Below are 14,467 nucleotides of genomic sequence, written 5' to 3'. Positions count from 1 at the left end.
CCATCTTGATGTCCGAAAATCCACAACAGCGCGATTTCTTCGACATTTTCTGCCTCGCACAACCACTTTGTGGAACCAGCTTTCGCCGGCGGTTTTTCCGAACCGATACGACATGGGAACCTTCAAGAAAAGAGCCTACTCCTTTTTCAAAGGCCGGCAACGCACCTGCAAGCCTCCTGGTGTTGCAGATGTCCATGGGCGGTGGTAGTCACTTTCCATCAGGTGAGCCTCCTGCTCGTTTGCCACCTATGCCATAAAAAAAAAAAAAAATGTCCCTATGTTTATAGGGACGTTAACAAAAGATGTGTGGAAATTTATATTTTAGTGAATCGTAAGTTTTTAATTATAGCATTAATTACAACATAATAAGTTTAATAAATATCGCTAAATGATACGTCTACAAACCGGTATGTAGAGGCCGTTTACGGTTGTGATACCTCAGTAATTGGTTGGTGCTAGATTCGTAACGTCATTCGAGGCAATTCTACTAACAGATTGTCTCTTTATCGCAATTGAATCTAAACGTAAATCCTTAAAGTTTAGTCGTTTTATTCTACTAAAAGAGATGCAGTCGTAGTCGAATCGCAACAGAATCGGAACCTGTATAAAACAGTAGAATTGTCCACCAAATAACATTGTATTCATTTATCCTTAATACTGGTGTTGTTTTTGTGTTGTAGTTGTTTCGTGCTTCACGTTTGTTATTCTAAATGTGATTATTGAATGAACAAAAATGTATTCTGTTGTTATAATTTTGACGTTTTTTGTTGGTATGTATTTTTTTTTCTATTTCATAAATAAAGCAAAGGAATTAATGATAAATATTTAAAACTTAAAAATAAGGACCAGTGTTTTATCTCGTGTATAATTTTGATATAAACAATTCTATAAAATACTGCAAATAAATTAAAACTTTTTATTTATCACATAGATTATGTTATGTCATTTATTTAAAACAAACAATATTATCTACTAAAAAAATTTGTTTGTAAATATTAAATTATTTTTTATATGTGCAATAAAATATTACGTAGAGAAATTTAAATACTTACCTTTATATATGTAAACGTATATATTAATTTTGCTTGCTTTTAATAACGTAAATTGTTTTAATAAGAAAAAATCTTCCGACTAGAAAATTTCCTAGAAGAATTTTTCAACATTAAATTAGACGTTTTATTAAATATTTGTATTTATTTAACACATTTCCACACAAATTTGAAACGAAAATAAAATTTTAATTTAAAATTCTTGCTTATCAAATAATTTACTTAATTGCAAACTTCTATTTCGCATTTCAGCGTCTCAAGCTCAAACTTCTACAGACGAATTAGAAAAGTTTCTAATGGAAGCAATAAGGGTAAGTTTTGCATTCTAAACCAAAAACGAATTTCACTTTGTTTCAATATTTTACAAAAACTAAACTAAAATGTTGTTTTAACTTGGAGCTAACCTACAATAATAACGCATCAAAATAAACATTAAAGACTTCCTCATTTAAATTAAAAACTTGATAACCTTTGAATTAATTATCGTAACCGATAAAATGTATGAATAAATATTTTAATACTATTTACTATCAGACTATGACAGAGTAATAAAAGAAGGAATTAAAAAAAAATTATAATCTATTCAACTTTTATATAATATTAATGATGTACTCTTTTATTTACAGAGCAATGACACGATAGAATTTGACTTTGATAAATATGGTAATAAGCCGTGTGAACCTTATCAACCAGTCAAACCAAATTTCACCGCACCTGGACGTCGAATTAATGAACAAAGTGGGTGTTTAAGTTTTTCTTTAAATATAACATTATCATTATCATTGTCACCATCATCATTGTCATCGTTACTGTTGTTATAATCATAATCAATTGTAAAATTTAAAATAATCTTAAAAGAGTGTTTGTGTTCTATAGGATATTACAAAACTAAGTACTTCTCAGTTTATTGCACACCTTGGGAATGAGATGATCGTAAATAATGACTGTCAAAATGACATTTAAAAAATTAAACATCCCTGCTAATTTTCTTTCGTCAGTTCTTCACAGGTGTTTATTTCCAAACCGATCATATGTAGATATATTTACTATAATCAATCGTAATACTTCTATATTTTTTACTTTGACTTTGATATCGCCTTCATATTATTATTATTATCAACATCATCTTCTCTTTAATGATCACCACCGTCATCATCAGTTTAATGATCATAATCATCAGCATCATCAGCATCATTATCATCATCCTATTTAATTACAAGTATAAATTACATTAAACAAATTTCAATAAAATTATCCTATACATCCATTATGAATTTAACTCCATAAAATAAACTGCAAAAAAATATTTTCTATATCGATGAATTTCTGACGAAATTAATTTCGTTTTGTTTTATTGTATATCCGACGTAATTCTGTATGAGGTTTATCAATGTGTTTCCTTAATAGTTGCTAGCATTGTAAGTGATTATATTTAAAAAATGTTTTGTGTAATTATTATACAACATTATTGTTGTTTCAGAATGCTTCGAATATATATGGGAAATGGAGAGCAGAGAAAATGAAACGGAATGGACACAAATATGTAAATATAATAACATCGATATTTTTTTATAAACACCTCGTAAAAAATCAAAATCAAAATAAACAATATTCAATTATTCAATATTCAAGTAGGCTTTTATAAGCACTTTTGAATCGTCATTTTACAATTAAGTGAAGCTACCACCGGTTAGGAAAGTAGATTCTACCGAGAAGAACCGGCAAGAAACTCAGTAGTTACTCTAAACAAAAGGTATTATGTCTGGACACATGTATGTATCTTTGTGTGCGTTTCCTACACAGATAAATAATAATTGGAATTATTACTAATATTGGTTTTGACAAGCGATTTAATTGGACATACCACCAAGCCTTGTAGTTATAATTCGTAGTCATTAATTTATATTTGTATTTACTTATTCGAATAACGTCTAATTAGTAATATTGTTGTGTATTTTCAGGCAGAATTTACCTTATATCCCAGATTAAAAAGGGTGTCGTTCCCGAAATTTTATTTTTGATTAATTCTCCTGTTATATTTGGCGGTCGACCAGCCACGCCTGGAGAATTTCCCCACATGGTAAGCCTACCAGACCATTAATAATCATTATTATATCGCTTCGTATTTATTAAACCCCTATACATGGGACATGGAAGAAATATTACCCAATACGCTACCAACTATGGAAATTATGATTTTTCTTCTTAATTACACTGGCTCACCCTCCAAGCAAACCGAAACAATAATAGTAAAAATTTCTGTTTGGGTATACAACAACAACAACAACAGCCTGTAAATTCCCACTGCTGGGCTAAAGGCCTCCTCTCCCTTTAAGGAGAAGGTTTGGAATATATTCCACCACGCTGTTCCAATGGGGGTTGGGTATAGAATATCATTATTTGTTTACAAGGATTATATCTACAAAAATATTATTACAAATCTTTTAGGGAGCCATTGGATGGAGGGCTAAGAATCCAGAAGTGCAATGGATTTTTAAATGTGGAAGTACACTTATCAGTAGAATGTACTTATTGACTGCCGCTCATTGTTCTAAACTGTCGCTAAGGAGATCTACTGATATCGTTAGCAGTGAACCAGAGATTGTTAGACTGGGCGTAGAGGATATCAGCGATGATGAAGTAAGTTAGTTTTCAAAATAAGTATAACGCTTTCGCTGGCACAATCAATTGATTTAAAAAAAATGGAACGTAAAACCTTTTTACTGTGAAATTTAAATATATAGCATATATAGCCTTGGATGTAATAATTCCAAAGAAAAAACAAACGTATTAGGCTTATTTAATTTAAGTAGATATCTACCAGTATAATTCAACTTGCTGAATAGAAATTGTCTCACCTGTCTCAAATCAAGCAAATGAACATTATTATACAAAATATCAACTGCTGTATTTTTGTTAAAAACTACGAGTTCCAGTAGAGGCCATCTCGACACCAAATTATTTAATTAAAAATGGTTTAAGACATCACGTTACATTCTGAAATATGAAGAACTGTATAAATGTTTTTTATTCATATTTTTTAGTTTAATATAAACGGCGACCCTGTAGATGTAAAGATCAAAAGATTTATCGTCCATCCAAGATATAGAGCGCCTAAGAAGTATTACGATGTTGCCCTCATTGAACTAGAAACAGAAGTTAAACTTATGAGCAATGTACAACCAGCTTGCCTTTGGGCAGATAACGATATAAGTGACCTTGATACTAAAGGGATTCTGAGTGGTTGGGGATATACTGAACATGGTAAAAATATTTTGATTAACGTCATAACTTTAACCATCCGATGATTTGTATTCTGATTGCCTAATTTTATTTGTATACCTTATATCTTTTAATTTTAGTTGAAACGGTTAATTCATTTATGCAGGAAGACTATCAAGCCATCTGCAAGCCGCAGTCGTTGATTTCATCGATTCGCCGCTATGTGATATAATTCTCCAAAAGTTCCGAAACAGGCACTGGGGCGGGTTCCGAGATCATCAGTTGTGTGCAGGAAACTTATCAGGGGGCATTGATACCTGTCAGGTAATTGAACCAAATATCAATTCTTTCACATACTTTAAACAAGTAGAGTAAATTAACAGCCTTTAAATATCTGTTGCTGGGTTTAGATGTCTTTGAAGCATTTTAAAGAGAAGTTTAGATAGTAGAAAGTGATTTTACCATGCTACTTCAATCATACGTTATGGATAAGGTGAAAGTCCATCACGACGAGTGCTTTCACCACCGAGCCTCTATAAATTCTAAAAACAGATTAAACGTATGAAAATTCAGTGGTGCTCGAAGATTTAGCACATTCATTGATTAACCCAAAATCTTCGACTTTATATCAAGAATCGCATTTGTTTATTTTCTATTTTATTGTAAGGAATAAATTCGTTTGTAGTTACCGAATTCTTCACTACAATATACTTTAATGGAGCCGTGATGTCTCGTTGGATAGATACGAGTATCAGTCAAATATCTAGAAAACTTTTCAGTACACTTAAGAAACTTATAAACATAGAATAACAAGGAATTTTAGAACAAATATAAAGAACACGCCGTTTGTTAAATATTATATAAAGTAAAGTAAAGTAACAGCCTGTAAATTTCCCACTGCTAGGCTAATGGCCTCCTCTCCCATTAAGGAGAGGGTTTGGTACATATTCCACCACGCTGTTCCAATGCGGGTTGGTGGAATGCACATGTGGCAGAATTTCAATGAAATTAGACACATGCAGGTTTCCTCACGATGTTTTCCTTCACCGCCGAGCACGAGATGAATTATAAAGACAAATTAAGCACATGAATCGGCGGTGCTTGCCTGGGTTTGAACCCGCAATCATCGGTTAAGATGCACGCATTCTAACCACTGGGCCATCTCGACTCTATTAAAATATTATATAATTTCTTATAATATAAATAAGGATCTTCTTATAGGGAGACTCCGGTGGACCAGTTCAAGTGAAGATACCTGTGAAGACTGAAGGTAAAATGTACTGGACAGTGGGCATAACATCCTTTGGGAACAAGTGTGGACAGAAAAACAGACCAGGTGTATACACGAGAGTGTCTAGTTTTATAGATTGGATCGAAGAAATCGTTTGGGGCTCAACAAATACTTCTTCATAATTTGTGGAAACTAATTTCACGGAATTCCAAAGAAATAATGAAATGATTTAAACAAAAAAAATAGTATTCTCTTATTAATACATTTAATTTAACTAACTGATTTGTCTTGAATATATTATTATTTATATCATTATAGCGTTTGTTTCTTTTCATTCCATTCATATTAATTTTTTTATCTATCAATCATCACTTATTTAGTTTGTTATTCAGAGAGGAATTTCCAAAATTCACTATTCTATTGCGATTATAAATTTTATTTATTACATTTAAATATTATTGGTTTTGTTTTAACCGATAATTAAAATTATTTGACTTGACTAGATCTAAGTCAAGTCTTATAGTTCGTATGATTCGTACACAGATTTTTTATGAACTGGTACTCATTATTTGAATACAATAAAATCACATTATCATAACTGAATTCTCGATTTTTATTCGATTTTATAATCTTAGATTACAATCTTTGAAAACAATGTCCTAATACATACCTACATATGTAAATATATACTCTTAATATAAAATTGTATAAATACAGTATTGATATATAATTGTATACACAAAATAAAACTAAAACCAAAATATATATTTTGAAATTCCGAACATGTTAAGCTACGATTACTAGTTTTATAATAATAAATGGAAGATTTATAAAGGCTGCCCTATCGCTAAAAGAGCGATCTCTTCCAGACAACCTTTGGGCCTGACAAAAGAAGCGAATCGGAGATATGCACCGTGTTAAAGAACAAACATATTATACGACCTTTGCTTTGAATAATAATATTCGTACCGTTTGTTGTTAAACTATAATTCTACATCATTGTCATTGGTACCACCTTATGGTAAATGCTCACCACCGCTCATAGACACTAGTGTTTTAATATTAACATTCCTTACATCATCAATGCGCCACCAACGATTGGAACTAAGATGTCCCTTGTGCCTGTAGTTAGGTCAAATTTCCTTCAAACCGAAAGAAAACAATACTAAATTGCAGTGCAGTGGTAGAATACATGATTTTAATGGGTTGTACTTACCGAGACGGACTTTCACAAGTTTTTATTTTTATTTTAAAAAGCATTACTAATTTTCCTATTCGTATTGTAGACTACGATTCGAGCGATGCATTTGAAGTTTCCCGGATGCTGTTCTGACCGATTTCAGCCACGACGGCCTTTCTCAAGAGCATCTAACCAACTGCTCATGACATATTATAGTGCACAAGTGTGTTCACACAGGTTCAATTCCTGATGAACCGAGATGTGATGTTACGTTACGTATAACGTAACGTAACATCACATCTCGGTTCGCTGGCACATTGGCGATGCAAAGAATGATTCCTTGTTATGGGGCCAGTGTCAGCCAGTGGTAACCTCTTTGGTCCTCCTCACAGAAAAACTCAGGGACGCAAAAAAAGAGGTAAGTATTGAATCTGAAAACGATGACATAGATGCAAGTGCAGTACCAAGTATGGAATATATAGAACTGAATAGCAACATAAACAAGTCAAGTCGTATACGTGAGACGATTGAAACTTTTCGCATTATTGAACGTAGGAGTGTGAGTGAGGTGGTCTCTTTCTGTGATGGTATCGTGTCATGGAAGAATGTCGGGGAAAGGTCATGGGCAGAAGAAGATCGCTGAAGTCTTCTATTCGCCTTTTCACGCTGAAAGGGCGTACAAACCCAGGGCCACTTTTGCCAGTTGTGGAATACTAAGTAATAGTAATAAGAATACTCATGACAAAATAAAATGCAAATAAATTCTTGGAAGATGATTAATTGTAAAACTATTAGGGCCGACAGTTGCATCTCTAAATATATATATTAATTATAAATATTTAGAGCATAATAATAATAAACTCATAAACGGGAAGTGAACGAGAATTTGCCTCATTTTTTGTATTTTTTTTAAACTTTTTACTCATTCAAATAAGGTTATCTAAAGAGATACATTTAGAATATTAAAAATATACCTATATTTTTTCTAAATAAGTCGGATCTGTTTTTGTTTTGACGAATCAAATACTATTAGAACGAGCTAACTTGGTCCAAAATTATGAATAACCCAAGATAAGACCTATTTGTTCAGCATATACATACATACGTAATTATACAGTTGGTTCTAAACCTATACCATAATAAATTTAATTTATTCGTTTCTTAGAAGGATTCTTTTACTAAATTTTAATTTAAAAAAATAACTAAATTCTATTACAGTTGGTCCAACAAAATGTAATGGGTTTTTAGGTCGAAAACATATCAGTAGCAGATTAAAAGTTGGAAACAAAAACACGTGTAAAACTGTTAATTGTTTCTCACCTGATGCTGATAGTAAGCGTGTGCTTTATTATGTCCTGTCCAATTTGTTAGTCTCCCCGTGATTGAACCGGTGGTCCGAAATCACCATCACCACGTATAAAAATAAAATATTAAGTATTTTTGAAATTAAATAAATATTTGCCTCCAATAATGTCAACTGTCGATAACTTTTCGCATGATCCAAACCATTTGACTTACATTGACCTGGACGAAATACTCATTTTTTGATAAAGCTGTGCCAATTTTAAAATATTAATATAGCTTGATTAGGCATTCTTACTCTATTATTCTGCGAGTAAATTTGAAATAAAACACTCTGTATAATCGTTTATATCGTTTATAATAATAACAACTATTCGCAGCTTCAATTATATAATTAGTTAGTTACTTGAGTAGATTTACATTTAAAGCATGTTTTCAATAAATAATTGAATATTTTTGACATGGAATTGATATTATTATTCGTATATTGTTTTGGTAAGTCAATAACACTTATATTGAAAATTTACCCATTATATTTTTTTTATTTAAAATATATTTTATGTTTTAGATTATAGTAGTAACTAATGATGCAAGTTTACGAGCATATTAGTTTAGTTTTAAGTAACATTTTGTGTGTCTGTACAATAAAGCATCGCTTTGGTCCGAGAGCCAGTGTACAGAATTACATAATCATTTTACACCGCCTGATTTTTAATATAACTTCTTAGTTCCTTCTTAAAATTATAATGCCATTTATCGGTCCCGCTATACAAGTTACTAATCATCGATTATTAAATTTCAATTTCAAATAAAGTAAACTTATTGTTTACGAATTCATGCAAATGACTGACATATATTAAATAATAGTAATGCGTCACTTTCGTCGTAATTATTACTATCAATAAATTCAAAAATTAAGTAATTAATTGTTATCAACAATTAAATATGCAAGATTAAATTGATACCTCGTACGAAAGTCTATATTGAGTGTTTGGAATTATTATCCATAATCTAAAACTTGAGAAATCTGAGCACGATTAAAGTGATAAAATAAAGATACGTTAGTGTCTCACGGAAGGTCAGAACTCTTGGTATGGCTCCCAGATATCATACCCATCTCTAAATAAATTATTTATGCCCAATTAATGCCCATATCTAACATTGTGACTATACTATTCCAGCTTACATTTCAAGCGCCAATTCACAGTCAGACGACACAAATGAGGTATGTTTTGTTTCATATAAATAAAACACTACAAAACACACAAACTAGTCCAAACATAACATACATTTGGAAATGCAAATGAATGCACACCTGCGTTACGAATAAAAATAAGAATCAATTCTTTTTTCAAGATGGCAATAAACCTACATAGAAAACCATGGTCGACAATTTCATGTTAAGCTTTTCTAAGCCTAAATTGCCTAGCCTAGCCTGCCTACAACATAAACACAAATCAGTCTCGGTTCATTTGCAGTTCTCGACCATTTTTTTACATTGATCTATCAAAGAAAACAAAGTAATCATTACATTAACCATTCAAGTATATTGATTGCTTAATGAACAAAATTAAATAGATCATAAAAGTTCCTATTTGAATAACTTTTCGAAGTGTTTCGAAGTGCCTATTTGGAATTATGATTAAAAAATATTGTATTTACTGACCTTTAAATAATATACATAGTATTTAATATTGATATTATTAACATAATTAATAATGACTGGACTAAACGTAATTATTATTTTTATGTCATAAATGCACATCGTATTTTTTCAGAATGATTACAATAGTGTCAGAGTAGATTTTCCCTCCGACCCCTGTGATACAAGTGCAGTGCCTGTACCAGATTATAACAGACCTGGACGTCGAATAAGCGAAGTCAGTAAGTAATGGACGTCTGGTAACAATCTTTCACGGCTGAAGAGTTCACACAGAGTCAATGACTTGTTTTATTAAATAATTTTACCTTTTTCGTAGATTAGCCTACCATTCGAAATGAGGCACGTTATTTTATAAAACTATTACGTTTAATAACATATCAAATTGTGAAAATAATTTAAAAAGCCACGGGTTTTTTATACAATACCATAAAAGTAATACGTTTTTTATACAATACCATAATAGTAAGCACAGAGAGTGTGCCGACGAATTCAATGCAAAGTTAAACTATGTAAGGAATTCATTTTCCTCTTCATCTCCCTCCTGTTAGACCCAGTGGTTTGAGCTGTTTGTTAGACGTCAGTCATTTTAATATTTTATAATGTAGATCTTGTGCTGTTAATTCAATTACTGAACTGCACATAAGTACTTGTGTGTACAGTACTCAGCGTCTTTTTTCTTTAACGACTATGATTATATTGAAATAACATTTGTTTCAGAATGCTTCGAACACACTTGGCAATTAATGTATAATGAAATGAAACAATTCAGGAGAGGAAGATGTAAGTTTTTATAAACAACTTATGAAAAATAAGTGACCAAAAAGTATTTATGTGAAACTCGATGATTCTCGACGCTGTGCCACAATGCTTATAGTATTCATGTTCACAAGCCTTTACTTATCTACAATGTAAGATACAAGATTCCACCTTGTATGATTGTACGGTTGAAATCTTGCATCTTTAACCAATTGACGTTATAAGTTTTAGTGTAGGTTTTTTTCTTCTTTTACATAAGAGAATTGTTTACATTCAAAATAATTATATACATTTTTAGGTGATCTAATAAAATATAACGCTAGTGGATTGTTAGGAGGGCATGCAGCTGAAAAGGGGGAATATCCTCACATGGTAATATTTTTATGATGCATACGTTATTTTAAACATAAAACCGAAATATAAAGTAGGTACCACATGTGGTAGTAGCAACTTTTAAAGTTTCCTATTTTGCATATCACACCGTATATTAGTTAATTTTGCTAAAATTTATTCAATAATTTCAGAGTGCCATCGGCTGGAAAGGAACACATGGCAGTTGGATCTTCAAGTGTGGAGGTTCGCTGATCAGTGAAGGATTTGTCTTGACAGCAGCACATTGCTCGCGGGTTCGGGAATCTGATAATACTGTCATTGAACGAAAGCCCGAAATAGTTCGACTAGGTGGACATAGTTTATTGGATTTTGTAAGTTTAAGTCCTTATCTGTATACAAATAAGAATTTAAAACAGTTAATCTGTAAATCATGACCACGTGGCATGGTGGCAAGATTGCTTGTAGTATTTCCCCGTTGAATCGCAATTCCGATGCTGTAGGCTAAAACTGCCCTGTACACGGTCGGTAGCGCAATAGCAATGTAGGGATTATGAAATTTAATATTAAATCATGATTTTTGGTCAAGGAGGTGTTCAAGCAAAATTCACCAAACAAAAAAAAGTATATTTTATATGGGCCATTGCCTATTGTATGGTGTACAGGACCTTATAAATTCCAAAAATCATTTTTTATTTTCATTATTCCAAAAATCATAACTAAGTTTGCTTATGAACATAATCATAGCTGTGTGCTACGCACAGCTGATTGTTCAAGCAAGTTTAGTTAATTACCCATTTTTGGGGTCATTTTGGCAGCCAAGGCGGCAAACCTCAAAGCAAAAAAATCGGAGAACTTATCTAATAGTTTAAGCCGAAAAATTGGAAGCGATAACATTATCGTATGTTTTTGTGTTCTAAGAAAGACAAGAAGGAGAGGTGGATGCACGCAGAAATGAGGAGTTTATTCCTAACATATTCAGATGACTCGCGTGTTTCGAAACTGGTGTAACAGCTAACCAACGACCTAATAAATACTTTTCCAAAAATCATGATTTGATAAAAAACTTATCTGATCTTTCTTAGATCATTAAGTGGCCTATTTTCCATTCATCTTCAGATATCGAATAAAAAAAAAAATTGTTACGATATCCGTATTGAACTGAAACGAGTATTATATACAATATTTCAATTTTTCAAATTCAGCATCCACGACGAGCATACGATGTCCGCATAAAAGAGTTTATAACACATCACCGGTACAAACCGCCGCGACAATACTACGATATCGCACTCATTGAACTCGAGGAAAAGGTTCAGTTCAGCTGGCTCATTCACCCATCCTGCCTATGGACTAAATTTGAAAATCCTCAAACTGGAGTTCTCACCGGTTGGGGCGTAATAGATCTCTGTAAGTAATACATCAATAAATTCAATTAGATTTGACCTGATGCCTTTTATACCCTATATTAACAATTAATATATTAGTATTAGTCACTCAGAACCGCTGCTCAACGTTCATCAATATAAAGTTTATGTGTAGTACTCATATTATTAATAATAAAATACTTGTATCAATATTTTGTAGATGATAAAAAAGCTTGGAATTAATACTATATAATTGCATTTAACTAATACGATTATATTTTTTAAATGTTGAAACAGAGTAACTACTGAGTTTCTTGCCAGTTCCTCTCGGTAGAATCTACTTTTCGAGCGGGTGGTAGCTTCACTTAATTGTTAAATGACGATTCAAACGCGCTTGTAAAGGCCCACTTGAATAAAGTCTATTATTTTCTTTGAAAACATCAATGTTTTTTTTTTCATTTCTAGCCACCCGTATGACTAGTCCCGTGTTGCAAAAAGCTAATATAGAAATATTAGATTACGAAGAGTGCGACAAAAAGTTAAGTCAAAAAAGAAACAGGAATTGGTGGGGATTCATGCGGCATCAGTTATGCGCCGGGAATATGTCCGGTGGTGTCGATACTTGCCAGGTACCTCACACAAATATCTGAAAATGAGACTTAAGAACTTTATAATTTGATTAACATGGATCGAAAAATGACAGTATCAGTCCATTTAAAAGTAGAATGTAGTCTTATGGACAAAACAAACAAAACAAACAACAGCCTGTAAATTCCCACTGCTGGGCTATAGGCCTCCTCTCCATTTGAGGAGAAGGTTTGGAACATATTCCACCACGCTGTTCCAATGCGGGTTGGTGGAATACACATGTGGCAGAATTTCTATGAAATTTGTCACATGCAGGTTTCCTCACGATGTTTTCCTTCACCGCTGAGCACGAGATGAATTATAAAGATAAATTAAGCACATGAATCAGCGGTGCCTGCCTGGGTTTGAACCCGCAACCATCGGTTAAGATGCACGCGTTCTAACCACTGGGCCATCTCGACTCTTATGGACATTCGAGAGAAATTCATATTGAAAGCGTGTTTTATAGATGCCTATAATCAGGCACTTTTAAATTTAAAAGTCACATAATTTCCATTAATTTACCTAAAATTGTCTTTGTCCTTTACCGTTATTTATAATTGCAAAAGTTCTTTTTTTCTTCATACAGTTGTGATTGAATAGAGCAAGAACGTCCACAATATTCCTATTTAGGTATTGTGACCGGATTTTCCATTTCTACACAGAATCTGAAGCAAAGTAAACTACCATTTAAAAAAAAATTCCAACTGTAGATCATTAGTCTCTTCTAGTCTAACCTGTCTATGGGTGGTGTTATCTCTTCATGATACGAGCACTCAAGAGTATGTACCAATTCTAACAGATAATCAAATTACTTATAAAACAAGTAAAGAAGTGCTTATAATTCGAATAATAGTAATTATATATAACTTTTTCCTAAGGGCGATTCAGGTGGTCCCCTGCAGTCGTTGATACCGCTGAAACATCCTCTACTCAGCTTGCGATGGAATTTGCATCACATCATTGGCGTGACCTCTTTCGGTTTCGGATGCGCAAAGAAGGAAACTCCTGGCGTGTATACCAGAGTGGCGAGTTTCATCGGTTGGATAGAAAAGATTGTCTGGCCGAACAGTTCAACTGGACATAATGCAACCAATGATAATCGATTTTATTTTGGAACCTAATCGGCTAAATATTCATGAAATAAAACAATTATTTAAATAAACAAAATAAAATAAAACTGTGAGACTTATTATTTTTTATTCTGATACATTATTAAATACTAGTTATATGCGCATTATTTCTAAGGGTAAGTTCACGTGACGTCCAAGGGTCTTCCGTGTGCGACATCTGGATTGTCAAAACTTTATTCGTACCCCTAGTTATCTGACCATCAGTTTATTGGACATTCTCTTCGTTACACATAATTTGGAAACGCAGTCGAATGATTAAGTAAAAGCTAAATATAGATAAACCAATGTAACAAAATTAGCATTCGGTAAAACCCTTATTTTAAACGAATGAACCGGAGACTTTTCGGTGGCATACGAAATCAAGTGAATCAGTTTCGATCAATCTACACAAACGAGCTTGTAACGCGCTAGTTTCCCGTTATTGGCTAAAATCCGTATTCGGTTAGCCCCTGACAAATTAAATGCCGACTACATACCTACCGACTTCTTTTTAGAAATGTCAAATATTCCATGCTTCCATATTTTCCTGTTTTAAAAACAAGAAAGCCTAATAAAGTAATATGCGCTACTTCATGTGGCTTATTAGGTGAAATGAGATATTTTACTA

The 14,467-nt window shown here is 32.6% G+C and overlaps 2 protein-coding genes across 3 annotated transcripts; both read left to right on the top strand.

The window, feature by feature from the left end:
• Positions 1–436: 436 nt before the first annotated feature.
• Positions 437–5,817, top strand: LOC124534818 (serine protease snake-like). 2 transcript variants are annotated; one of them, XM_047110837.1, is made up of 9 exons: positions 437–766; positions 1,302–1,360; positions 1,676–1,787; positions 2,530–2,592; positions 3,011–3,129; positions 3,498–3,689; positions 4,094–4,313; positions 4,438–4,595; positions 5,493–5,817. In XM_047110837.1, the coding sequence occupies exons 1-9, from the start codon at positions 724–726 to the stop codon at positions 5,682–5,684; spliced, it is 1,158 nt and encodes a 385-aa protein (XP_046966793.1). In that variant the 5' UTR covers positions 437–723; the 3' UTR covers positions 5,685–5,817. The 2 variants fall into 2 exon arrangements, with proteins under 2 accessions (XP_046966793.1, XP_046966794.1); XM_047110838.1 differs by having other exon boundaries at positions 438–770.
• Positions 5,818–8,284: 2,467 nt separating this feature from the next.
• Positions 8,285–13,871, top strand: LOC124534819 (serine protease Hayan-like). Its single transcript, XM_047110839.1, has 9 exons — positions 8,285–8,479; positions 9,166–9,209; positions 9,763–9,868; positions 10,365–10,427; positions 10,702–10,775; positions 10,928–11,107; positions 11,939–12,143; positions 12,566–12,729; positions 13,609–13,871. Exons 1-9 carry the CDS (start codon positions 8,446–8,448, stop codon positions 13,849–13,851), a joined length of 1,113 nt encoding a protein of 370 aa, XP_046966795.1. The 5' UTR covers positions 8,285–8,445; the 3' UTR covers positions 13,852–13,871.
• The last annotated feature ends 596 nt before the right edge of the window (positions 13,872–14,467 follow it).

This window comes from Vanessa cardui, chromosome 13 (assembly GCF_905220365.1).
Source record: "Vanessa cardui chromosome 13, ilVanCard2.1, whole genome shotgun sequence".
NCBI classification, from domain to species: Eukaryota; Metazoa; Arthropoda; class Insecta; order Lepidoptera; family Nymphalidae; genus Vanessa; species Vanessa cardui.
The sequence above is the reverse complement of the archived record's forward strand: the minus strand, read 5'-3'. Positions and strand labels throughout refer to the sequence as shown.